This window comes from Lithobates pipiens, unplaced genomic scaffold (genome assembly GCF_037356315.1).
Source record: "Lithobates pipiens isolate NorthernLeopardFrog02 unplaced genomic scaffold, aLitPip1_a1.2 Scaffold_25, whole genome shotgun sequence".
In the NCBI taxonomy this organism is placed as follows: Eukaryota; Metazoa; Chordata; class Amphibia; order Anura; family Ranidae; genus Lithobates; species Lithobates pipiens.
The window spans coordinates 92801689-92829650 of record NW_027507787.1 but is presented as its reverse complement, the minus strand read 5'-3'; the positions used below and the strand labels follow the sequence as shown (position 1 = coordinate 92829650).

At 45.6% G+C, this 27962-nt stretch overlaps 1 protein-coding gene across 1 annotated transcript in view; it reads right to left on the bottom strand.

Moving 5' to 3' along the window:
- LOC143930399 (oxysterol-binding protein 1-like) overlaps positions 1-24958 on the bottom strand; it is an 88662-nt gene extending 63704 nt beyond the window's left edge. The window contains exon 1 of the mRNA XM_077454692.1: positions 24546-24958. Coding sequence (XP_077310818.1) covers positions 24546-24943 — 398 coding nt within the window. The 5' untranslated portion in view covers positions 24944-24958. The remainder of the gene's footprint in view (positions 1-24545) is intronic.
- Between the last annotated feature and the right edge of the window lie 3004 nt (positions 24959-27962).

The following is a 27962-nucleotide window of genomic DNA, read 5'->3' as shown; positions in this document are numbered from 1 at the left end:
GAATGTAAATATCCCTTGCAAAAAAAAAAAAAAAAACACAACAAAAAGCATGACAGGATCTCCCGCCATTTAAGAAAATACCGGGGTCATGGCAGCAGGTGAAATAACGTGCTCTGTGTCTCTTATGGACACACACAGCCAGGTCAGGAGCGAGCCTGTACGAGTGCTCCCCAGAGGGGTGAGAAGCCCGGAATATTGGGAGAGAACCCGAGAAGAGGAGAATCATGGCAGCTCTGTGCAAACCAAATACATGGACGTTGTGTTTGTTCTTTTTAAAGTGGTTGTATACTCGAATTTTTAACTTTTACCTACAGGAAAGCCTATAATAAGGCTTACCTGTAGGTAAAAAAAATATCCCCTCGGTATGCGCCGCTGACTGCAGTGGCACATGCGCCGCTGACTGCAGCGGCGCATGCGCACAAGGGGATTCTCGGCCTGAAAATCCGGCAGTGGCCGGCCGGAATGAAATCTCCCGCGCGCATGCGTGGGAGTGACGATATCGCGGCTCCGGCCCGAAGAAACGCAGAGGGAGCATGTCAGCTCCCTCGGCGTGGATCGGGCCAGATGTCGGGGCCTCGTTCTAAGGTAAGTATTTCATGATGAGCTAGTATGCGGTGCAAACTCCCCCCAAATGACCCCATTTTGGAAAGTAGACACCCCAAGGAAATTGCTGAGGGGCATGTTGAGCCCATTGAATATTTTATTTTTGTCCCAAGTGATTGAATAATGAAACAAAAAAAAAAGTTTACAAAAAGTTGTCACTAAATGATATATTGCTCACACATGCCATAGTTATATGTGGAATTGTACCCCAAAATATATTCTGCTACTTCTCCTGAGTACGGGGATACCACATATGTGGGACTTTTTGGGAGTCTAGCCGCGTACGGCACCCCGAAAACCGATCACTGCCTTCAGGATTTCTAAGGGTGCAAATGTTTGATTTCACTCCTCACTACCTATCACAGTTTCGAAGGCCATAAAATGCCAAAATAGCACAAAACCCCCCCAAATGACCCCATTTTGGAAAGTAGACACCCCAAGCCATTTACTGAGAGGCATGTTGAGTCCATGAAATATTTTATATTTTGCCACAAGTTGCAGGAATATTAAAATTTTTTCTTTTTTGCACAAAGTTGTCACTAAATGATATATTGCTCACACATGCTATGGGCATAAGTCAAATTACACCCCAAAATAAATTCTGCTGCTTCTCCCAAGTATGGGGATACCACATGTGGGGGACTTTTTGGGAGTCTAGACACGTATGGGACCCCGAAAACCAAACACTGCCTTCCGGATTTAAATATAAAACGCTACAAAAAAAAAAAAACAACTGTTAGCGATCGCAGGGATCAGGCCTGACTCTGCGAATGCTGCAGTTATGTGTTTAGTGTTTTGTAAGTGACAGTGATCGATCGATACTGCACTTGGGTGGGCTGGGCGGAGGGGCAAAACGCAGGTGCTAGCAGGTATCTGGGCTGATCCCGCTAACAATGCGTTTTTTTGGAACCCTAAACTGCTGGGGACGCTAGTATAGATCCGATCAGATCAGATATTGCTCTGTTCAGATTCTATACCACTACGGGTGGTGTATGCTTTGCGCGTGGGTGTTAGCGGTACTGGCACTAACCTAAGGCTGCCTGGGGCGACGCAGACCCTGATGCTAAAACCTAATTGATATCACCCGCCGGGTGATCAGGGGGTTAAACCTTTATTGGGTAATAAATGGTGGGTGCCCTGATGCTATGAAAAGCAAACTAAGCAGAGTCACCCGTAACACTTATACGGTGATCACTGGTGAAAGGGTTAACTAGGGGCAATCAGGGGGTTAAAATCTTTATTAGGTAGTGAATGGGGGTCCCTGGCGCTATATAAAAACCTGACGGGGAACCTAAATAACTAACTGGCTAACCAGCGTCACCAGTGGCACTTATATGGCGATTGCTGGTGAAAGGGTTAACTAGGGGCAATCGGGGAGTTAAAACCATTATTGGGTAGTATATGGGGGTACCTAGTGCTATAAAAACCTGGCAGTGAACCTAAAAAAATAACTAGCTACCTAGCGACACCAGTGACACTAATGCAGCGATCAGAAAAACGATCGCTTAGTGACACTGGCAAAAGGGGGTGAAAGGGTTAACTCTAGGGGCAATCAGGGGGTTAAACCTTTATTGGGGGTGGTAGGGGGCTACCCTTGACCTAACACTAACTGCCCTGACACTTTTTACTTTCACAACTGACACTGAATGCAGTGATCAGTAAATAAATGATCACTGCAATCAGTGACACTGACTGGGAGAGGGGGCGATCAGGGGGGGAGGGTTTGTGTGCCTATGTGTGCCTACATGTTAGTGTAGTGTTGGTGCACACTTACTTTCACTCTTCTCCTCGTAGTCCGGTCAAAAAGACCGCCCCGAGGAGAATGACATCACTTCCTCCCTGCCTGTGTTTACTATACACAGCGGGGGAAGCTTCTCATTTGCCAGGAGCGATCGAGAGGGGGTGGCCACCCCCTCATCCCGGATCGCTCCTGAAGTGAAACGGACAACCGCATCCAGCGGGAGGGGGTCCGATCGGACCCCCCACCCACTGGAAGGCAAGCACGTACATGTACGTGCTTGTGCCTGTACATGCCATTGTGATGACGTACATTGGCATGCGGCGGTCCTTAAGTGTTTTTTTTTTTATGTGCTATAAAACAAAAAAAGACTGAAAATAAATAATGTATTTGTTTCTGTTAAAATTTATTGATGAGTATTGCTGCAGAGCACTGCCGAGTATGTCAGTACTGGCAGAATATGGGCACTGAGCAGTGCTGTGGGCTGGATCTGTAATGCCCACAGCTCTGCAAACCAGCTCTCCCTCTCTCACTGTACCAATCGGTACAGAGAGGGGAGGAACGGGCATCATCACATGATGCCGGTTTGTTTACAAGTGATGCTCCGTTATTTTATCACGTGGTAAACGGCCGCTATCATGGATGTTTCCGGGTGCGTGTGACAGGGGGCGCATGGGAGCAAGATTCTGTGAGAACGTCCATGAACACCCTCCCAGAATAAGCCGACCGCGCTGTAGCCGTCTTTTGGCTATGGCCCGGTCAGCATGTGGCTAATTACTTCAATACAGAGCACTTACACCCCCTTCCTGCCCAGGCCATTTTTCAGCGCTGTCACACTTTGAATGACAATTGCGCGCTCATGCTATACTGTAACCATGTGACATTTTTATCATTTTCTTCACACAAATAGAGCTTTCTTCTGGTGGTATTCAACCACTTCAATACCGGGCCTATTCTGGCACTTTTCTCCTACATGTAAAAATCATAATTTTTTTGCTAGAAAATTACCCAGTACCCTCACAAACATTTATATATATTTTTTTAGCAGACACCCTAGGGAATAAAACAGCGGTCATTGCAACATTTTTGCTTGCACTGCATTTGCGCAATCATTTTTCAAACGCCCTTTTTTTTGGGGAAAAATAATGGTTTCATGAATTAAAAAATAACAAAACAGTAAAGTTAGCACAATGTTTTGTATAATGTGAAAGATGATGCTACGTCAAGTAAATAGATACCGAACATGTCACGCTTTAAATTAGTGCACACTCATGGAATAGCGTTAAAACTTTGGTACTTAAAAATCTCCATAGGCGACACTTTGAAAACGTTTACAGGTTACCAGTTTAGAGTTAGAAGAGGTCTTGTTGCACACGCTCTAACGCACGCAGCGATAACTCACGTGTGGTTTGAATGGCATTTACATATGTGGGTGGGACAAGGGCGTTTAAAAAAAATAAAAATAAAAAATTCTATTATTTGACTTAAAAAAAAAAAATTATCACTTTCATTCCTATTACAAGGAATTTAAACATCCCTTGTAATAGGAATGGTGTTTGACAGATCCTCTTTATGGAGAGATGCGGGGTCTCTCCTCCAGGCTGGAAAGCAGGAGATTGAGAAAAAATTCACCGATCACATGCTGACAGCCGCAATTGCGGCTTTGTTTATTTCCAGGAACCTGGGCGTAACATCATAATGCCGTGCCCGGGACTCCAACGGTCATAGAGATGACTGAAAATCTCTATCGTCGTCATCCGGTGCCGGCCAATTCTTTCTCCAGGTCCCCGATGGAACAGGAGAGCCCAGAAAAGCACCAGATGGTGACAGGGGGACGTCGGACGTCCCCTCCCATCACCTATAAGAACGATCAAGCAGCGGAACTGTTGTTATGGGCATTCTTATCGTGCACAGAATCACCGGCTTGAAAAAAAGGATATCTGAATGATGCCTATAGCTGCAGGCATCATTCAGATATCCCCACTCAATGTCAAGGACGTCATATGACACCCTTAAGTATTTTAGTGGTTAAAGTGGTTGTAAACCCTTACAACACACTTTGACCTACAGATAAGCCTAGACTAAGGCTTACCTGTAGGTCCAGGAAATATCTCCTAAACCTACACGGTTTAGGAGATATTTGCCGAAAGACAGGCACCGCTGTCTACGGCGCGCAGGCGCACTGAGCGCGGCATCGTCAATGACGAAGATGCACAGTAGTCCATTATGCTTTGCCTTTGCAGGGAATGAAAGAGGAAGTAAACTCATCAGCGTTTACTTCTTTAATTACTTCTGGGTTTTGTGGGGGGTTTTTTTCCCCCCCAAAGACCAAAAACTTTGAAAAAAATAAAAAAGGTTTTTACTTAGCTTCTGTCCGTAAATCTTGTAAAATAAGTCATTTTTCTCCTTCACTGATGGGCGCTGATGAGGTGGCATTGATGAGGAGACACGAATATGCCACACTTATGGACACCAATATGTGGCACTGATGAGCACTGAAGGGAACTGATGGGTGGCACTGGTGGGTATTGATGGGTGGAATTGATAGGCAGCAGTGATAGGTATTGATGGGCAGAAGTGGTGGGCAGCAGTGATAGCCGGCACTGACTGGCACTACTAATGGGTACTGATTGCTGCCACTGGTAGGGGCTTTAGTGTAATCAAGGAACTGATTATCAAGGCCCCGATTACATGCCTAGATGTCCTCTGTGAGAAGATGCCGCTGAGTGGCTCTCCTCTCCACACACTCCGTTAGTGTGAGGCGAGGAGAGCCGATTACTGGCATCTCCGTGTTTACATGTGACCGGCTGTGATTGGACACAGCCGATCACATGGTTAAAGAGCCGCGGCTCTTTCAGAGATCAGGGTCACGCCGTGTCCTAGCAACACGGCGCTAGAGCGGTCATTCTGGGTGCCGTCATATGACGTCCACACAGAACGAGAGCCGCACCACCCCACTGTCATTTGACGGTGGGCGGGCGGCAAGTGGTTAACCCCTTTGCGTCTAAGGGTAAAACAAATCTTAATTCCCAAGAACAATTTTGCAACTTTGACATGTGTTAGTAAAACCATAGATCTCATCGCAACTACTTTGTGTATGCAGGTGGCTTATACCACTTTTTTTTCAGGACAAACTGGGCTTTTGTTTGATAATAAATGGCAACGGTTATCCCCTGATTTTTATATAAAAAAAAATTATCAAATGAAAACTTGGCCAATTTTTTTTTAACTTTAACTGTATATTTCTTGCTACTACCATAACCTTACTCCAAAGAACAACCCAAAATAAATTCTCCTGCAGTGATACCACATAGGTTAGTAGTTGATTGTACCCATAGTACAGCCCAAAAACAATAGTGTGCATTTTAATTTTTTTTATATCCTACCTAAAACACACTGACATTGATATCAATGTTAAAAAAAAAATCCTGTCCCCAAAAAAATACAAACACTAAAAAATAAACACACTTGGGTGAGACCCCGGTCTCTGTACAGGGAGAGCGCTCCTAGTACAAAAAGGGAGATGCGCAAATATGCGGCCCCACGAAAAAAAGCCCAGTCCAGCAAGGCCGCATATTTGCGTATGCTAGGCCTGAAGGGGTTAACGTTTGTAGCCGTTCCCTGTAATGGAAATCCTTCAGTACTCTTATTAGCTTTGTTGCCCCTCTCTGAACGCTATGTTCATCACATCCTTTCTTGGAGAGTCTACGGCGCTCATCAATTCTTGTGCGTATAGTGCGACCCACGTATAAAAAGCCACAGGGACTCTGTAAAACATATATAAAAACGTGTAGAGCATGTGATGAATTGGTTGATTATATAACTTTTACCTATATTAGTGGTAATCTTATTGCTGCCATGAGTTGTCAATTGACAGGTCAGGCATCTTTTTTTTTTTTCCAACACTGAAAAAAGCCTGTCCTCTTGCCAAAGTATAATCTAATGTCGGGGGGATCTGGTGGACTAACCATTTTGCTTGGTGCTAATATATTTTTCATAGTCTGTGCTCTTCTGAGGGTTACTTGGGGAGCTTCTGGTAACCCAGGAGCCAGAAACTGATCTAATAATAAAATATTATAATTTTCGTTCCAGTGGAAGTGGTTAATGAATTGAACTTGTCATTAACCACTTCTGGACCTCCGCATGGCGATATACGTCCTCTCTTTGAAGAGGAATATCATTGTTTTGGCAGCAGCTAGCTGCCATAAACCCGGTATCCTCTTCTTCAGCGGGCAGTCCGGTTTCTGATAACCATGGTCTCTGTGGCTGATTCACCGCAAGATCACACTTATCGGCGGCAGGAGAGGTCCCTCCCTCCCAGTGCCCTCTGCTGCTTACTAGAGCCGTCTGTAGCAGTGAAGGCGATCAGATCCTTCTCTTTCCTGTGTATGGAGATGAGTGAGGGGAAGATGGCCCATTAAGCTCCATACCATTGCAGGGTGGAAGCGACGCCAAAACTTCACTTCCACCCATAGCTCTTAAAGCAGGGCTCGACAAAACCCGGGCGCCCGGTCGCATTTGCGACTAGAATTCCAGACCTGGCGCCTGGGGCAGCACAGCTGGGGGTATGCTGTCTCCGCGGCCCCCCCGGCGCGATCGCGTCGGGCCGCGCCGCAGCCGGCCGGTAATTTAGCCCCCGGCTTTGAGGCCTTCTACGATCCTATGGTTCCTTCTGTAATCTGGCGCCCTCTTGTGGTGGCCGTTGGAATTACAACCAGCAATGCTAATGGATGCAATGCTAATTTTCCCTGCCTGCCAGCCTATCTTCCTTCCCTTTACTCAGAACCCCTAAAAATTATATATATATTTTATTCTAACACCCTAGAGAATAAAATGGTGGTCGTTGCAATACTGTCTGTCACACCGTATTTGCACAGCGGACTTACAAGCGCACTTTTTTGGGGAAAATGTATTTAATAAAAAAAAAAAATAAGACAACAGTAAAGTTAGCCCAATTTTTTTTTAATATTGTGAAAGATAATGTTGCGTAGAGTAAATCGATACCAAACATGTCATGCTTCAAAATTGCGCCCGCTCATCGAATGGCGACAAACTTTTACCCTTTAAAATCTCCATAGGCGACATTTAAAAAATTCTACAGGTTGCACTTTTTAAGTTACAGAGGAGGTCTCTGTATTTTTTTTTTATTTTAACTTTTATTTTTATTTTTTTCACTGTTCTTTAAAAAAAAAAAATGTGTCACTTTTGTTCCTATTACAAGGAATGTAAAAATCCCTTGTAATAGAAAAAAGCATGACAGGTCCTCTTGTATATGAGATCTGGGGTCAGAGAGACCTCACATCTCAATTTACACTAAAATGCAATTTAAAAAAAAAAATTGTCATTTGAAAAAATAAATAAAATGTCCCTCTAAGAGCTATGGGGGGACATGACTTGGAGACAGGTGAGGGGCTTGGGGCTATCTTCCCCTCACTTGTCTCCATGTCAGGCCAGGGACAGGTCCAGATCGCCGTCACGGACCCGGCTCCTAACTTTTTTAGCTGGCTCCTAGATTCCAAGCAAATTTGTCAACCCCTGTCTTAAAGGGTCATTTAAAAAAAAAAAAAAAAAAAAAAAAAAAAAAGGGTAAAAGCTTGTCGCCACTCCACAAGCAGGCGTGTTTTGAAGCGTGACATGTTGGGTATCAATTTACTCTGTGTAACATTATCTTTCACAATTGTATTGCAATCGCACTGCAACAACCACCATTTTATTCTCTAGTATTCTCTAGGGTGTTAGAAATTTTTTTTATAATGTTTGGGGGTTCTAAGTAAATTTCTAGCAAAAAAAAAAAAGTCAACTTGTAAACAAATCTCAGAGAGAGGCTCGGTCCTTAAGTGGATTAAAGGTTGAAACTAGGGATGCACCGAAATATCGGCCGCCGAAACATATCGGCCGAAAATGCCCTTTTCGGCAATTTGCCGAAAGGAAAAAACGGCCGATAATTGAACCGAAAATGGGGCGGGGCCTGGGGGCAGAACTCCGCCCGCCCCTGGTGCCGCCCATGATGGGGGTGAATAGCGCAGGACTGATGCAGCCAGCGATGCCCCTCTGCAGTGAAGAGAGCCGTCTGGTTGAATAGAGCGCTGGGAACATCACAGCTTTAATTTCAATAGCTGTGTGTTCCCCGTCGCGCGCCGTCACACACAGCCCCTCCCCCCTTGTCCGGGGAACTTTGATAGACAGATCACCTGTCCAGATTGGACGGGTGATCTGTCTATCAAAGTGCCTGGACAAGGGGAGGGGGCTGTGTGTGACGGCGCGCGACGGGGAACACACAGCTATTGAAATTAAAGCTGTGATGTTCCCAGCGCTCTATTCAACCAGACGGCTCTCTTCACTGCAGAGGGGCATAGCTGGCTGCATCACTGGGGGGCATAGCTGGCTGCATCACTGGGGGGCATAGCTGGCTGCATCACTGGGGGGCATAGCTGGCTGCACTTATCTCTTTTACCATGTCGCCAGTCTCTGACCACCTCCTGTACCATGTCGCCAGTCTCTGACCACCTCCTGTACCATGTCGCCAGTCTCTGACCACCTCCTGTACCATGTCGCCAGTCTCTGACCACCTCCTGTACCATGTCGCCAGTCTCTGACCACCTCCTGTACCATGTCGCCAGTCTCTGACCACCTCCTGTACCATGTCCCCAGTCTCTGACCATCTCCTGTATAAAAATATTTTTTAAAAACAGTCATTTTCGGTATCGGTGCTGTTTCAGTTTCGGTTTTCGGCCTAGTGTATTTTTCATTTTCGGTATCTGTTTCGGCACCAAAAAACCCATTCGGTGCACCCCTAGTTGAAACGAATCTGACTGTATGGTTGTCATTCAATTCCGCCGGTATTTTCTTTTTGGAAGGGGGATTCATGTGGGACAAGAAAGTCTTGAACTAGTTCCCGTGGATATCTCTCTGCCACTTTGATATCTCTCCCACTAGCAGCATGTTCCTTGCACAGCAGCACAGTTGCTGGGCTCCTTGGGCTGCTTCTTTTTCCCTAGATCTGAGCTCTGCTGTACAGGGACTGCATAAGAAAAAAATCCTGGGTCAAAAAATATATATATATATTTATTGTGATGTTAATGAACTGTGTTGCTTTGTAGTGTTAACATCTGCTTGATATTCAGGAATAAAACCTCTGAGTCACCAACAATCTGTCCTTCTGCACACCAGATACCAACAGGGCCAACCAGCTACGACTGCAGGTATGTGTCCCCCAAAACATCAAGAACAAATCTAGGAAATATGGAGGGCTGACCCCATAATTGGAGTCCTCAAAAAATCTAAAGGGGTCAGTGGATAACTTTCCATATATCACTTTTAGGTGGTCTGTTCTCCTGGGGCAGAAAAAGCTGCCGCTCATCATAACTCCTTGCTTTCTCGAGAAGAGAACTCAGTCATGGTGTGGACAAGGATATCATATGTAAAAGTCATGCTGAGTAATAGATCTGTGGGTATAAATTGTGTAATCGGTCCCCTGGAGAAAACAAGGAAGGAGAGAAATAGAAGGAACTGGTGTAAAAAAATAAAAAATAAAAGTTAAAAACCGCTATAACCAGAGCTCCAACATCAGACAGAAAATAAAAATAAGGCCACACTCACAATTGCTAATGTTGCTGTTAAGTGGAAAGAATAGAGCCCACCTCCAGCAGTTGATTGGTGGAGGAAATGATTGTAAAAATAGATTATAATCACCGTATTATATGCTTATATTTACGCCTAGAGGAAAAGAGTCTTCATCTCCAAATACGGAAAGGCTTCTTCACAGTAAGAGCTGTGAAAATGTGGAATAGACTCCCTACAGAGGTGGTTCTGGCCAGCTCAGTAGATTGCTTTAACCCTTTCACGCTTAAGCCTATTTCTGTCATTTGGTGTTTACAAGTTAAAATGCATTTTTTTTGCTAGAAAATTACATAGAACCCTCAAACACACACATATATACACACACATATACATACACACAATATACATATATATATTTTTTTTTAGCAGAGAATAAAACGGCGATTCTTGCAATATTTTATGTCACACGGTATTTGTGCAGCAGTATTTTAAATGCAACTTTTTGGGAAAAGGGACATTTTCATGAATTTTACAAAAACAAAACAGTAAAGTTAGCCCATTTTTTCTTTTTTTTTTTATGTGAAAGATGATGTTTCGCCGAGTAAATATAATTTTTATCTTTAGAATTGTACGCATTCCTGGAATGGCGACAAACTACAGTACCTAAAAATCTCCATAGGCGACGCTTTCAATTTTTTAGGTTAGAGTTAAGAGTTACAGAGGTGGTCTAATGCTAGAATTGTTGCTCTCACTCTGACGATCGTGGCGATACCTCACATATGCGATTTGACTACTGTTTACATATGCGGGCGCAACTTCCATATGCGTTTTCTTTGCTGCATGAGTTCACAGGGACGGTGGCGCTTTAAAACTTTTTTTCTTATTTATTTTTATATCATTAAATTGTGTTTAAAATAATAATAATAATAATTTGATCACTTTTATTGCTGTCATAGGGAATGTAAACATCCCTTGTGATAGTAATAGGTGGCGACAGGTACTTTTTATGGAGGGATCGGGGATTTATAAGACCCTCAATCCCTCGTTTGCACTTCAAAGTATTCAGATCACCGAAAACAGGGATTCTAAATACTGTATATTTTTTAAATCCAGTGCCATTGGCAGCTGAGTAAACAGGATGTGACGTCGCTTCCCTGTTTACATTCAGGAGACTGGCATGAAACTGTCTCCGGCTTCGTGCCAGTCTGTCTCTAGCTACCGGAAGTGGCAGATCGAGTCTCCCAGTGGGACGGGAGGCCCGGTCAGAGCGGCGGGGGGGGGGACGGGGGTGGTGTTTGGGGATGTGTCCCCTCCCGCTCCTCCGGGATATAACAAGTCGAGTGGCTTTTAGCCGCATCGGTTGTTAACCCTGGATATCCGACCACCCGTTCAAACAAAAAAAAAAAAAAAAAACGGTCCCGGGATGATGCCTGCAGCTGCGGGCATCATTCTGGTATAACCCCCACCCCGAAACCCGAGGCCGCATATCTGCACACGCTCGGCGGGAAGGGGTTAAAAAAAGACCTGGATTATTGCCTAAATGTACAGAATATAACTGGATACTGACATTTATAGGTAAAGTTGATCCGGGAAAATCCAATTGCCTCTCGGGAATCAGGAAGGATTTTTTTTCCCCTGCTGGAACAATTTGGATTAGGGCTGAAACAACTAATCCAACATAATCTATTTTCCTAATCGATTAGTTGGTCAGCATACAGAATGCATTATTAACCACTTAGCAACCGGCCCATAGCCGAATGACGGCTACAAGGCAGTTGCTTAACTCTAGGACGTACTATGATGTCCTCCCAGAATTCTGCTCTCACGCGCCCCCTGGGGAGCGCACCCGAGAACTTCCGTGACCATGGATCACGGTGAATGGCCACGATCAGTTTACCATGTGTAAACAAACCGGCATGATTTCCAGTTCCTCCCTCTTCTCTACGTCCAGTGTGAGCGGAGAGGGGAGAGATCGGTGGCAGCAGTGAGCTGCATGTGTAGTGCCCACAGCGCTGCTCAGGGACAGATCCATTCATCCATCCATACTCACCCAGCCATACTCTGCATACCCATTGATACCCATCCATACTCTGCATACCCATTGATACCCATCCATAATTAGCTGTACCCAGCCATACCCCATCATACACAGCCGAACCCAGCAATACTCAATCGTTCTCAGTCATACCCAGCCATGGCTCATCCATCCCCATTCATGCTCATCCATGCCACTCTCAGTGCCTCACAAAAGTGTAATAGGTAGTCAAATTAGATTTGAAACTTATGTCCCTAGAACACCTGATGGTGCTCCCTGCATGTTGGTCCTATGTATGTGGCCAGGCTGTGCAAAAGTCTCACACGTGGTATTGCCATACTCAGGAGGAGTAGGAGAATCTATTTTGGGGTGTAATTTTTGGTATGTACAAGTTTGTATAAGAAAAATACATTATCCAAAAACTTGTAGAAAGAAAAGGACATGTTCAAAAGACTCGATATGCCTCAGATTATACATTGGGTTGTTTTCTTTCCAAAATGGGGTCATTTTTGGGGCGTTTACATTGTCCTGGTTCTCCAGGGCCTTCAAAAATTTAAGAGGTAGTCAAGAAATTATATGTCATTTATGCTCCAAGAACGCCTGATGGTGCTCTCTGCCTGTTGGGCCTCTGTAAGTGGCCACGCTATGTAAAAGTCCCACACATGTGGTATTGCCATACTCAGGAGCAGTAGTAGAATGTGTTTTGTGGTGTATTTTGTGGTATGCATATGCTGTGTGTGAGAAATAACCTGCTAATATAAAAATTTTGTGAAAGAAAAAAAAGAAAGAAAAGAAAATCTTAATTTTGCAAAGAATTGTGGGGAAAAAAATGACAACTTCAAAAAACTCACCATGCCTCTTACTAAATACCTTGGAATGTCTACTTTCCAAAAGGGGGTCATTTGGAGGGTATTTGTACATTTCTGGCAAGTTAGGGTCCTTTCACACGGGGCGGATCAGTGCCGATTCGCCCCGTGGATATCCTCTTGCTCAGCGGGGGTTTCGCCGGAGCGATCTCCTCTGAGCAGGAAGATGACAGGTCCGTCTCTGCACACTGCACAGTGACGGACCTGTCACAGTGCCACTCTCCCCTATGGGAGATCAGGGGACGACGGACCGCAGTGTCCGTCGTCACCCGATCCGATCACGGATGGGAAAAAATAGCTTTTTCCTCCGTCACACTTTTTCGGATCGGAGCGGGTCGGATGTCAGCGGACTTGTCACTGCTGACATTCGACGCTCCATAGACCTCTATGGAGCATCCGTTCAGGTCCGCCTGAAAAACTGATAGGCGGATGTGATCGTCCGTGTGAAAGGGGCCTTAAGAAATGAGCCACCAGTACTTCAGATGTGATCAATTTTCAGAGATTGGCACCATAGCTTGTGGACTCTATAACTTTCACAAAGACCAAATAATATCCACCAATTTGTACTTATTTTTACCAAAGATACGTAGTGGTATAAATTTTGGCCAAAATATATGAAGAAAAATTACCAATTTGCTAAATTTTATAACAAAAACAAAGAAAAAAATATATTTTTTTACAGAATTTTTTGGTCTTTTTTTCTTTTATAGCGCAAAAAATAAAAACCCAGCGGTAATTAAATACCACCAAAAGAAAGCTCTATTTGTGTGAAAAAAGGACAAAAATTTCAAATGGGTACAGTGTCGTATGACTGAGTAATTGGCATTCAAATTGTGACAGCACCAAAAGCTGAAAATTGGTCTGATTATTAGGGGGGTTTAAGTGCCCAGAGGTCAAGTGGTTAATGTACAGATCAGAAAATACAGTGCAACACACATAGTCATACATGTCACTAAGGGCCTGAACTTGTGAATGTGTGACGAGCAATGGCTCTTGGGACATGTAGTCCTGGACAGCAGAAGGAAGTGATTTAGGCTGGGTTCACACTGAGGTGGCTCACAGCAGGGGGTCTGGTGCATCCCCGCTCACTGTTTCAGGTCTGATTTCAGCCTGAATTCGGACCTGAAACAGACCAGAAGCACAGGGCTCCGATGCAATTCGCACCAGAGTTGCTACAGAGATGTGTTAACCGGCTCCATAGAGAGTCGGTCACAATCTCCTGCTGTGCAAATCCACATCAAACGCAATATTCCCAATGCACATTCCTGTATGAATGAATGAATGAAATACTTGTATAGCGCACAATGCGAACTGAATCGCCTCTAGGCTGTAAAGATGGCTGGATTTATAAATGGGTGCTGAATCGACGAAGGGAATGTCATGAGTACACCAGGATCTCCAAAAACGGGTCCAAAACTTTAATCAGTGATCATATAATTACAGCAGAAAGCAACATTTCAGAGCCATGCAGGACCTCTTCATCAGGCATGTGATGGCTCTGAAACATCGCTTTCTGCTATAATTATGCCATCGTTGATTAAAGTTTTAGACACATTTTTGGAGATCCTGGTGATATTACCTTCTTTGAAACTCACAACCAATTCGCACTAGTGTGAATCCAGTCTTAAAGTGATTCTAAAGCCGGAAGGTTTTATTTTTACCTCGTTATAGGGACACTATACTATACTTTGCGGCTTGGTATAGAGGCATTCTAAAAGGGAAGAGCCCAAAGCGCTGGCAGGGGACCTCCAAAAAAAGGAGGATCAGGGCTGCACTGTGCAAAACCATTACACAGAGCAGGTTAGTAAGACAAGTTTGGCATTTAAAAACAAAACAAACAAAAAAAAAAAACAACTTTAACTGCTTGCTGCCCGCTCACCGTCAAATGAAGGCGGGGCGGTGCAGATCTTGTTCTGGGTCACCGTCATACGACGGCTGCATGGAGCAGGTGCTCCTACAGTGATCGTGGCCGCACCGTGTTGCTAGGACACGGTGCGACCCTGATCTGTGTAACGAGCCGCGCCCGTGGCTCTTTAACCCTGTGATCAGCTGTGTCCAATCACAGCAGGTCACATGTAAACACGGAGATGCCGGTAATCGGTGATCCTCGCCTCACACTGACAGAGTGTGTCGAGAGGAGAGCCGATCAGTGATGATCAGTGCCCCAATTACAATATATAAAGTGTAAAAATGCAGTGCCCACCAATGCCAGCATACAGTGCCCACCAATGCTAGTGATCAGAGCCCACCAATGCCCCAAATCAGTGCCCATTAGCTATCCCAGTCAGTGCTGCCCAGTCAGTGCCCATCACTGCTGTCCACCAATGCCCATCAGTGTCTCTTATCCATGACCACCAATGCCGCCTATCAGTGCCCGCCACTGCCGCCTATCAGTGGCACCTCATCATAACACATCAGTGAAGGTGAAAAATTACTTACGAAATTTACTGACAGTAAAAAAAAAAAAAAACAGCAGTGATTAAATACCACCAAAAGAAAGCTCTATTTGTGTGAAGAAAATGATAAATAATAGTTTGGGTACAGTGTAGCATGACTGTGCAATTGTCATTCAAAGTGTGACAGCCCTGAAAGCTGAAAAATGGCCTGGGCAGGAAGGGGGTGTTCGTGCCTGGTAGGCAAGTGGTTAAAGTGGAGGGCCACCCTGAAAAAAAAAAATATTAAAAATGACAAAAATCTAAAAAAAAAAAAAAAAAAAAAAAATGAAAACATTTTTTTTTTTACTTACCAGAAATGCCTGTTGCTAGGCACATAATCCTAATCTTCCTCTTCCTCCTCCGCGGAGATCTTCTTTCTTCTCTCCTCGTCGCGTTGTCTTCTGGGTAATGGGTCGCGCTGTGTTCTGGGAACTGTGTGTCCCAAAACACAGCACGCCCCGCGACTCGCGCATGCGCAGCAGGAAACGGGCAGTGAAGCCGTAAGGCTCCACTGCCTGTTTCCCTTAGAAGGAATGGTGGCGCCGGGACCCGAGGGACGGGTCGGCCTCGGGCGGCTGACATCGCGGGCGCCCTGGACAGGTAAGTGTGCTTATTAAGTCAACAGCTGCAGCGTTTGCAGCTGCTGACTTTTAATTTTTTTTTTTTAAATGGCCCTCCTCTTTAAAGACTCTGTGCAGGGTAGATCAGCATCTGAACCCAAAGAAGGTGGAGGCTGACAGACTGGGAGGTAATATAATACAATTACATTTAAAGTAAATGTTTACCAGTATTGTGCATTTTACTTTCAATGATTATTCTTTTTTTCCTCACTGTTTCACAGTATAAATGAATCCCCATATAGTAGTAATTATTGGCCGTTTTTGCTTTTTTAACAACATGACAGGTGATAGAAAAGCATGCTGTTACTACAAAACATCTTACTCTGGCTATGCACCTACAGATTTTTTTTATGAAAATATTCGTACAAATTCTCATATGAAATTTTTTTGTATAATCAATAAATGGATGAATGAAATTCTAAAATTTTACTTTCTTTTAACATTTCATAATGTATGTAACCTCTGATTGAAAACCACATACACTGTCAGAAAACATTTTCGATTCTGCTTCTCTTTTTTTTCCCCCGTCACTGTGGTTTGACAATGAATGTAATTTTGACCCCACTAACGATCAGAACATCAAACGTTCTTAAAACAAACATTGTGTTAGTGTATGGGCAGAATAAGTGACAGCATGCGAGGATTGGCTCAAACTACCTGCCTATGACAAGGGAGTCATGTATATTATTATATTACAGTCATGTCTGAAAAACTGTGTTTTAAGTCTTTTAAATTAATTAATTAATTAGTAAAAGTAAAACATCGGATCTCTGAATCGAATGATATGTACCAAATGCAACCTCAAAATAAACAATGTGTATATTATAAATTATAATGTATATTAAAATAAAATTATATATATATATATATATATATATATATATATATTATATATATATATATAAACAAAACTAAAAATGCATAGGTGTGAATCAGGCCTTAGACTCTGTTCACACTGGGGCAACTTGTCAGGCGACTTAGCCGCCTGACAAGTCGCGCTCCGTTCTGTACAATGGAACCTTTCTAATAGGAGCGACACAAGTCGTTCTGACTTAGAAAAAGGCTCCTGGACTACTTCTGGGGTGACTTCAGGCGACTTGCATTGACTTCTATACAGAAGTCATTTTGCAAGCCGCCGCTGAAGTCGGATGCAGGTCGCCTGAGGCAGTCGTGCTGCTTCAGTGCAAACTGACCCTGAAGAAACGACACTTTGCTACAATGTAAAGTAGTGAGTGTACAGCTTGTATAACAGTGTAAATTTGCTGTCCCCTCAAAATAACAACGCAGCCATTAGGCCCCATTCACATCTGAGCGTATCGTTTTTTCCGACGTTTTGTTGCACGTATTTGCAAATTTCCATGCAGCATTTTCTGTAGTTTTTGAGCATTTGCGTTTTTATTATTAGCCAATAGGAAAAATAATCATCTGTTTCATCATTTGTTGCTATATTTTTAGATTTAGCCAACTGCTCCCTGCTCCAAAAACGCCCAATTTGAGCGACAAAAAAGGGTCCAGAACTTGTTTGAGCTTCAGGCGACTTGGCGTGGAGAAGTGAACCATCTCCATAGAGAATAACGGATTTTTTTCCCCTAGTGGTGTAAATGGGGCCTTAACCACTTCGCGCCCGCTGTATAGCCAAAAGACAGCTACAGCGTGGACGCTATCTGCCAGGAGGGCGTCCCTGGACACAGCCAATCACAGATCGTGCTAAATGGCCAATCACAGCGGCCATTTAGCACTCGATCGGCCTGTCCAATGAGAGGTGATCTCATATGTAAACATATGAGATCATCTCTCATCGCCGGCTCCCCTCCTCACACAGAGAGAGACAACGTGAGGAGGGAGAGCTTCTGTGCTGCAGTTGCAGCGTCAGTGAGAAAACACACACACAGACACACAGTGAAACACACACGCCCACCTGTCCCCAGTGCAACCTATCAGTGCCACCTATCAGTGCCACGCATCAGTGCCATCTGTCATCAGTGCCACGCATCAGTGCCATCTGTCATCAGTGCCACGCATCAGTGCCATCTGTCATCAGTGCCACGCATCAGTGCCACGCATCAGTGCCACGCATCAGTGCCATCTGTCATCAGTGCCACGCATCAGTGCCATCTGTCATCAGTGCCACGCATCAGTGCCATCTGTCATCAGTGCCACGCATCAGTGCCATCTGTCATCAGTGCCACGCATCAGTGCCACGCATCAGTGCCACGCATCAGTGCCACGCATCAGTGCCACGCATCAGTGCCACGCATCAGTGCCACGCATCAGTGCCACGCCAGTGTCATTGTCCTGGTGCTCCGGGGCCTTCAAAAGTGTAATAGGTAGTCAACAAGTTAGATGCGTAATTTATGCTCCTAGAAAATGCGACGGTGCTCCTTGCATTTTGGGCCTCTCTAAGTGGCCAGGCTGTGAAAATGTGGTATCGTATCGTATCGTATTACAATGACAATTTTGTGGGGAAAAAAAAAAAAAATATTAATTTTGCAAAGAATTGTGGGAAAAAATGACAACACAAAAAACCTCACTATGCCTCCTACTAAATACCTTGGAATGTCTACTATCCAAAAAGGGGTCATTTGGGGGGTATTTGTACTTTCCTGGGTTGTTAGGGTCACAAGAAATGAGATAGGCCGTCAGTACATCAGGTGTGATCAGTTTTGTATGATTCGCACCATAGCTTGTAGACTTTCTAACTTTCACAAAGACCAAATAATATCCACTAATTTGGGTTATTTTTACCCAAGATATGTAGCAGTATAAATTGTGGCCAAAATTCATGAAAAAAAAATAATAATTTGCAAAATTTTATCACAGAAACAAAGAAAATTTTGTTTTTTTTTCAAAATTTTCGGTCTTTTTTCATTTATGGCACAAAAAAAATAAAAAACCCCAGAGGTGATCAAATACCACCAAAAGAAAGCTCTATCTGTGGTAAAAAAAGGAAAAAAAATTCATTTAGGTACAGTGTTACATGACTGAGTAATTGTCATTCAAAATGTAAGAGCACCGAAAGCCTAAAATTGGTCTGGGCAGGAGGGGTGTTTAAGTGCCCAGTAGGCAAGTGGTTAATGTCTAAACCGCTGGCAACAAAAGTAAATACACCCCTAAGTGATTATGTCCACATTGGGCCCAAAGTGTCAAAATTTTGTGTGGCCATCATTATTTTCCAGCACTGCCTTAACTAGGGCTGCAACTAACGATTATTTTCATAATCGATTAGTTGGCCGATTGTTTCGATTAATCAGTTAATAACCTTTAAAAAAAAAAAAAAGTGGGTCAAATTGATGTTCATTTTCAACCACAGTGATGGGAAAATTTGGAAATAATAGAAACCTGCTCGGTCAAAGGAATTCTCAGACACTGCATGTGGTTTTCGTTCAGAAATTACATTCATTTTAAAAACAGAATGTTAAAAACAAGTGCAAATTTCAAACAAAATTCTTTCATTCAGCGAATGTACAAAGATTTTTAGTCTGAATATTCTCATCTGAAAATTGATTTGTGTGGCCAGCATAAGGCTTGATACACACCTATGCAGTTTGCTTTTGATCTGTGCCTGCGGTGCTTTTTGCTGTATTTTGATTTTTGCGCATGTGATTTTACTGCAATTTGCATTTTTTTTTTTACAGATTAAAAAACACAAGTTGCTGCAAAAACACATTATATGCTTTTCTGCAGCTTCTCCATTGAAGTATATTGAACCAATAAAGCACCAGTTTGCGTTAAAAGTCCCTGACCCTTTCAGATGTGAACGTGTCCCATAGGAAATCATGTAAATGAACTGTAGTTCATTTCTGCAAAAAGCACCAATAAACACAGAGATGTGAACCAGGTCTAAGACATTTAGTAACATAATGGGGTTAAAAAAACTAAAATGAGCCCTTTATAGTAGAAAAAAGCAGATAATCACTACTGTAAGGGGTTCATTTTTTTTAAAACAGTGAAAGTAATATTTACAGTAGCGATTATTTGCTCTTTTTGTACTATAAGGGCCGGTTCACACTGCGAGCCGCGGCGAGGCGTCTCCGACTTCCTCGCCGCGACTTGCAGGGGGGGTCAGCGGCGACTTGCAGAGGACTTCTGCATAGAAGTCAATGCAAGTCGCCCCCGAAGTCGCCCCGAAGTAGTACAGGAACCTTTTTTCTGAGTCGGAGCGACTCGAGTCGCTCCTCTCAGAACGGTTCCATAGTACTGAATGGGGGCGACTTGCGGGAGCGAGGCGAGGCGAGCCGTGTCGCCTCGCCTCGCAGTGTGAACCGGCCCTAAAGGGCTCGTTTTAGTTTTTTTTAACCCCATTATGTTACTGGCCGATTAATCGATTATGAAAATAGTAATCGATTCATTTCATTATCGATTAGTGGTCGATTAATCAATTAGTTGTTTCAGCCACTGTAGTCCTATTTCACTCGTCCATGACAACACCGTGGAGCTGGTGGATGTTAGAGACCTTGCGCTCCTCCACCTTTTATTTGAGGAGGACCCACAGATGCTCAATAGGGTTTAAACCTGGAGACATGCTATTCGAGTTTTGCCTTCCTCCGGATCAACTGTGGGTATATGGATTGTATATGTTTTTCCCTTTCTATTGGTTAAACTGGATGGACTTTTTCAACCAGACTATGTGACTATGGAGATCAAGGCTTTTCTGGCACTTTTTGTTTACACATTTAAATCAGTATTTTTTGTTAGAACAGGACTTATAAACAGCAAACACACATAAAAATTATTATTATTTTTTTTTTTTTTGCAGAGACCTAGGAAATAAAATGGTGATCCTTATGTCACACTGTATTTGCACAGCAGTTTTTCAAATGCACTTTCGAAAAAAAAATACATTTTAGTGAATTGGAAAAAAAAAAAAAAAAAAATATATACCCCAGTTTTTTGTAAAAAGACAAAAGATTATATTACACTAAGTTGCTTTAAGATTGCACACGCTTGTGGAATGGCAACAAACTACGGAAAATCTTCATAGATAATGTTTAAAAATGTTTTTCAGGTTATCTGTTCAGAGCTACAGAGGAAGTCTAGGGCTAGAATTAGTGCTTTTGCTGTAATGATTGCGGCCCACGCTGACCGGTCATTGGAGTCCACAGCCCCCCCCCCCCCCAAACCAACCTGAAACCTTCAATCTACACCCCCCACGACCTGTCACTAGAGCAGTGATGGCGAACCTTGGCACCCCAGATGTTTTGGAACTACATTTCCCATGATGCTCATGCACTCTTCAGTGTAGTTGAGCATCATGGGAAATGTAGTTCCAAAACATCTGGGGTGCCAAGGTTCGCCATCACTGCACTAGAGTCTACGGTGGCCCCCCTCAGCCGACCTGTCACTAGGGTCTACGGTGGCCCCCCTCAGCCGACCTGTCACTAGGGTCTACGGTGGCCCCCCTCAGCCGACCTGTCACTAGGGTCTACGGTGGCCCCCCTCAGCCGACCTGTCACTAGGGTCTACGGTGGCCCCCCTCAGCCGACCTGTCACTAGGGTCTACGGTGGCCTCCCTCAGCCGACCTGTCACTAGGGTCTACGGTGGCCTCCCTCAGCCGACCTGTCACTAGAGTCTACGGTGGCCTCCCTCAGCCGACCTGTCACTAGAGTCTACGGTGGCCTCCCTCAGCCGACCTGTCACTAGAGTCTACGGTGGCCTCCCTAGGGTCTACGGTGGCCCCCCTCAGCCGACCTGTCACTAGGGTCTACGGTGGCCCCCCTCAGCCGACCTGTCACTAGGGTCTACGGTGGCCCCCCTCAGCCGACCTGTCACTAGGGTCTACGGTGGCCCCCCTCAGCCGACCTGTCACTAGGGTCTACGGTGGCCCCCCTCAGCCGACCTGTCACTAGGGTCTACGGTGGCCCCCCTCAGCCGACCTGTCACTAGGGTCTACGGTGGCCTCCCTCAGCCGACCTGTCACTAGAGTCTACGGTGGCCTCCCTCAGCCGACCTGTCACTAGAGTCTACGGTGGCCTCCCTAGGGTCTACGGTGGCCCCCCTCAGCCGACCTGTCACTAGGGTCTACGGTGGCCCCCCTCAGCCGACCTGTCACTAGGGTCTACGGTGGCCCCCCTCAGCCGACCTGTCACTAGGGTCTACGGTGGCCCCCCTCAGCCGACCTGTCACTAGGGTCTACGGTGGCCCCCCTCAGCCGACCTGTCACTAGGGTCTACGGTGGCCCCCCTCAGCCGACCTGTCACTAGGGTCTACGGTGGCCCCCCTCAGCCGACCTGTCACTAGGGTCTACGGTGGCCCCCCTCAGCCGACCTGTCACTAGGGTCTACAGTGGCCCCCCTCAGCCGGCCTGTCACTAGGGTCTACGGGGGCCCCCCCAGCCGGCCTGTCACTAGAGTCTACGGGGGGCCCCCCCCACCGGCCTGTCACTAGTCTACGGGGGGCCCCCCACCGGCCTGTCACTAGAGTCTACGGGGGGCCCCCCCACCGGCCCGACGTCTACGGGGGCCCCCCCACCGGCCTGTCACTAGAGTCTACGGGGGCCCCCCCACCGGCCTGTCACTAGAGTCTACGGGGGCCCCCCCACCGGCCTGTCACTAGAGTCTACGGGGGCCCCCCCACCGGCCTGTCACTAGAGTCTACGGGGGCCCCCCCACCGGCCTGTCACTAGAGTCTACGGGGTGCCCCCCACCGGCCTGTCACTAGAGTCTACGGGGGGCCCCCCACCGGCCTGTCACTAGAGTCTACGGGGGGCCCCCCACCGGCCTGTCACTAGAGTCTACGGGGGGCCCCCCACCAGCCTGTCACTAGAGTCTACGGGGGGCCCCCCACCGGCCTGTCACTAGAGTCTACGGGGGGCCCCCCACCGGCCTGTCACTAGAGTCTACGGGGGGCCCCCCCACCGGCCTGTCACTAGAGTCTACGGGGGGCCCCCCCACCGGCCTGTCACTAGAGTCTACGGGGGCCCCCCCACCGGCCTGTCACTAGAGTCTACGGGGGCCCCCCCACCGGCCTGTCACTAGAGTCTACGGGGGCCCCCCCACCGGCCTGTCACTAGAGTCTACGGGGGGCCCCCCCACCGGCCTGTCACTAGAGTCTACGGGGGGCCCCCCCACCGGCCTGTCACTAGAGTCTACGGGGGCCCCCCCACCGGCCTGTCACTAGAGTCTACAGTGCCCCCCCTCAGCCGACCTGTCACCAGTCTACGGGGCCCCCACCGACCTGTCACTAGAGTCTTCGGGCCCCCCCACGACCTGTTACTAGTGTCTACGGGCCCCCCCACGACCTGTCACTGGTGTTTACAGCCCTCCCCTCCCCAAACGCCAATCTGTCACTGGAGTCTACAGGCTCAGGGGGTGCAGCTAGCCGCTCACAGGTCAAACACTGCAGAAGGAATCAGCAGAGTCTCACTGCAAAAAAATAAATAAAAAAAAATAAAAAATAAGCTGATCCTGCCACAAATCCTGTGAGCCATTAATTACCTGTTCACTTTGCAGTTATGAGGACTTATTAGGACTACAAAACACCTCCACCTGATGATGATGATGATGATGATGATGATGATGATGATGATGATGATGATATGGAGAAAGTGATCTGCAGTCCTACTATACAGTGACAACACTCCGCCACAGAACAGAATGTTGTCACTCTAAAGCAGAACCCCCCCGCCCCAACCTTGCCCGCCTTCTCCCTAAACCATGGGGGTGAAAGTGTTCTGTAGTTCTAACAATTCCTAATATAGGGTATTATGGGCAGAATCACCAGGTAACACTTCCTCTATTAACAATTGGTGTACTACAGAACACCTCCACCATAAGTTACGGAGAAGAGGAGATGGGGAGGTGTTCTGTAGTCCTGCTCTAGCGTCAACACTCCTCCATAGCTACAGTATGGGTAGTGCTGTCCCCCTAGAATGGGACTACAGAGCACTTCCATCCCGTGTTACTGGGAAGAAGAGAGATGAAGGTGTTCTGTAGTTCTGTATGGCGACAACCCCTCCCCTCCCCCATAGCTGAAGCACAAGGAATGTTCTCACCTTAGATCAGGACTACAGAACACCCCCTCTCCTCTATAACTTGAAGTGGAGGTGTTCTATAGTCCTGACAATTCCTAATATGGAAAGTGTATTATGGGCAGGTAACACACTTCCTGTATTAGGAATTGCTGGCCAATTGAACACCTCCACCCCATGTTATGGAGAAGAGGAATGAGGAGGTGTTTTATAGTCTAGAGTGTCAACACTTCCATAGCTACAGTGCAGGGTGTTTTGCAACCATAGAGCAGGACTACAGAACACTTTCCCACATTTACTTCCCAATAACACGGGGTGGAGGTGTTCTGTAGTCCCACTCTAGTGTGACAACACTCCCTGTACTGTCACTTCCAATGAGTGTTGTCACTGTAGCGCAGGACTACTGCACACCTCCACCTTGTTATTGTAAAGAGGATAGGGGAAAGTGCTCTGTAGTCCTGATCTATGGTGAAAGTGCCAGTACAGGGAGTGCTTTCACACTAGAACGGGACTACAGAGCACCTCCGCCCCGTGTTATAAAAGAGGTGTTCTGTAGTCCTGATCTATGGTGCCAACACTCGTGCATAGCTACAGTACAGGTTGTGTTGACACCATAGATCAGGACTACAGGACCCCTCTTCCCAATAACATGGAGTGGAGGTGTTTTGTAGTCCTAAGGATGTGTAATGTCGGTGTAGCCCCCACCCAGCAGGCCACATACCGGTAGTAGGAAAGCAGGCCGTTGCTGAGGACGAACCATCTCCTCTGGTAACCTTTGATGTAATTGGTCCATTTGAAGAGCCAGCCCTCCCGGGCAGAACCGGACCCGGAGCCGGACGAGCTGCTGCTGGCGGAGCCCTCTCTTGGGGGGGCGGGGCCGGGCGGAGGGGGGGCGGGGGGCAAGGGCGGGAGGCTCCCGGGGGGAGCGGGCGGGGGAGGGGGGGACAGGGACGGGGAGACGGACCCGCTACCGGAAGCGGCGGGACCCGCGCGCACCTCCGCCATCAGGAGACACCGAGGAGCCGGAACCGGGGGTCGCCGGAACCAGAAGACACGTCCCGCGGGGCGGGAGGCTGAGGATGACCGCTTCCGGGGCGGGACCGAGGCCGGCGGCGCCATGTCGGAAGAGGGCGCGCTGGGGTAAAGAGGACCTGTCGGCGGGTCTCTTCTTATAGAGGGGCGGGGACCGAACGGTCAACTGTACATAACTGAAACATGAGGGCTTATATGGGAAAGTTATGGGAAACTCGTGTGAAATGGGGCCTGTGAGCCTCTCTTATATTGTATATCACCTCATCAGCCATATTACAGGGAGGACATGTCACTGAGACCAACACAACACGCTCAGCGTCTACACGTCACGTATTGGGGTGGACTTATCACCTGATCAGAGAAAGCCTCGCACCTCATTGGTTATATTAGACGGAGACTGTCACCTGACTGGTCACATTTGAGAGGAACTGTCACTTGATTGTACCTATTAGGGAGAACTTGTCACTTGATTGTATCTATTAGAGAAGACTTGTCACTTGATTAGCTCTATTAGAGAGGACCTGCCACTTCTTGATTGTATCTATTAGAGAGAACTTGTCACTTGATTGGTTCTATTAGAGAGAACTTGTCACTTGATTGGTTCTATTAGAGAGAACTTGTCACTTGATTGGTTCTATTAGAGGGAACTTGTCACTTGATTGTGTCTATTAGAGAGAACTTGTCACTTGATTGGTTCTATTAGAGAGAACTTGTCACTTGGTTGGTTCTATTAGAGAGAACTTGTCACTTGATTGTATCTATTAGAGAGAACTTGTCACTTGATTGGTTCTATTAGAGAGAACTTGTCACTTGGTTGGTTCTATTAGAGAGAACTTGTCACTTGATTGGTTCTATTAGAGGGAACTTGTCACTTGATTGTGTCTATTAGAGAGAACTTGTCACTTGTTTGTGTCTATTAGAGAGAACTTGTCACTTGATTGTGTCTGTTAGAGAGAACTTGTCACTTGATTGGTTCTATTAGAGAGAACTTGTTACTTGATTGGCTCTATTAGAACGGACCTGTCACCAGTTTGGTCATATTAGAAAGGGCCTGTTACCCGATTGCGCACATTTGAGAGGACCTGTGAACAGCGTGACCATATTAGAGATGACCTGCCACCTGATTGGCCGTATTAAAGAAGACCTGGAACTTGACCGGTCATGTTAGGGACATCCTGACTCCTGGTTGGCCTTATTTAAGAGATCCTGTCTACAATTGTCAGTTAACCGATTCAGCCCCCGGAAGATTTGGCTGTTGAATGACCAGACCATTTTTTGGCGATTCGGCACTGCGTTTCTTTAACTGACAATTGCGTGGTCGTGCGACGCTGCACCCAAACAAACTTGACCTTCTTTTTTTCCCACACCTAAAGCTTTCTTTTGTTGCTATTGGACCACCTTTTTTATTTTGTGAGCTATAAACAAAAAAAGAGTGACAATTTTGAAAAAAACACAATATTTTGTACATTTTGCTATAATAAATATCCCCATTTTTTTTAAAAAAAGAAAGTTTTTTTCTCATTTTAGGCCGATACGTATTCTTCTACATATTTTTGATAATAAAAATCGTAATAAGCGTATATTGATTGGTTTGCGCAAAAGTTATAGTGTCTACAAAATAAGGGATAGATTTATAGTATTTTTATTATTATTATTTTTTTTTTACTAGTAATGGCAGCGATCTGCGATTTTTATCGGGACTGTGACATTGCGGCGGACACTTTTGACACTTTTTTGGGACCATTGCCAATTATACAGCGATCAGTGCTATAAATATGCACTGATTACTGTATAAATGTCACTGGTAGGGGAGGGGTTAACACTAAGGGGCAATCAAGGGGTTAAATGTGTCCTCTCTCTGTGTTCTAACTGAAGGTTAGGACCAATAATCTTTGTACCAATAATCTTTTCAAATACAGATTAAATATGTTTTCCGTGTTAAGCATAACCATGACATCTCCCCTATAATACATAACAATGTATTAAAAGAATCATTCCAATATTCTTATCAGAAACAGTATAAACATGTTACTTGGAATGTGTAACCATGATATTCCACCTATAATACCAATGTAAACAAATAAATAATGTGCATATTTGTTTCAGAAATAGATTAAATAAGTTAATTGTTAAAGCAGAGTTCCACCAAAAAAATAAAATTCAAAGTTTGAATTTAAAATAGTTAAATTAAGTTAAAATAAAAACACTTCCCTGTCGAGGGTGCCAGCGGTGTTGACCTGTCCCCGCCTCCTGGGTGCAGGCACCGGCATCTTCAGTAAGGGCATCAGGAAGTGAAGCCTTGCGGCCTCACAGCTTGGTTCCCTACTGCGCATGCGTGAGTCATGTTGAGCATCCTGACTGGCTCATGCTGTCTTCTGGTACCTGTGTGTCTCCCAGAAGACCGTGGGGGGGACGGAGGAGGGGCTGGACATGGCATAGATTGGGAGTGGGAGCAAATGTGACACCGGAGGGGGGGAGAGGAACTGCATAAGCAGAAGTTCCATTTTTGGGTGGAACTCCGCTTTAAGTGTATCCATGATATTTCATCCATAATCATTATTGCCATATTCCTATCATGAACAGGTCAAATATGTTATGTTATGTAGGATGTGTGATGATAATATTAACCCCCAAATCCCCTTGTAGAAAAATAATTATACCAATATTCTTATTAGACACAGGTTAAATGTGGTTCTTGGCATGTGTAACCATGATATTTCACCCATAATCTCAATGCAGAAAAACAATTATACACATAATCTTTTCAGAAACAGAATAAATATATTGCTTGTTAAGTTTAAAGGATATCTAAAGGTTTGTTTAAAAAAACAAAACAAACATGTCATGCTTAGCTCCTCTGTGCAGTTGGTTTTGCCCCGATCCTGCTCTTCTGGGGTCCCTTAGTGGTGCTCCTGGCCCCTCCTCTTCTCAAGTGCCCCAATGGAGAGCCACTCTCCCTTGGTGCACTCGTCCATTGACACACACAGCAGGACTCAACCCCACCCCCTGCTTTTCTCCAACCCTGTGTCCAGATTTTGTAGATGACCAGCAGGGTGTGTGCTCAGGTGAGCACAGCCCTTATAATGAGTCGACTCATTATAGAGAC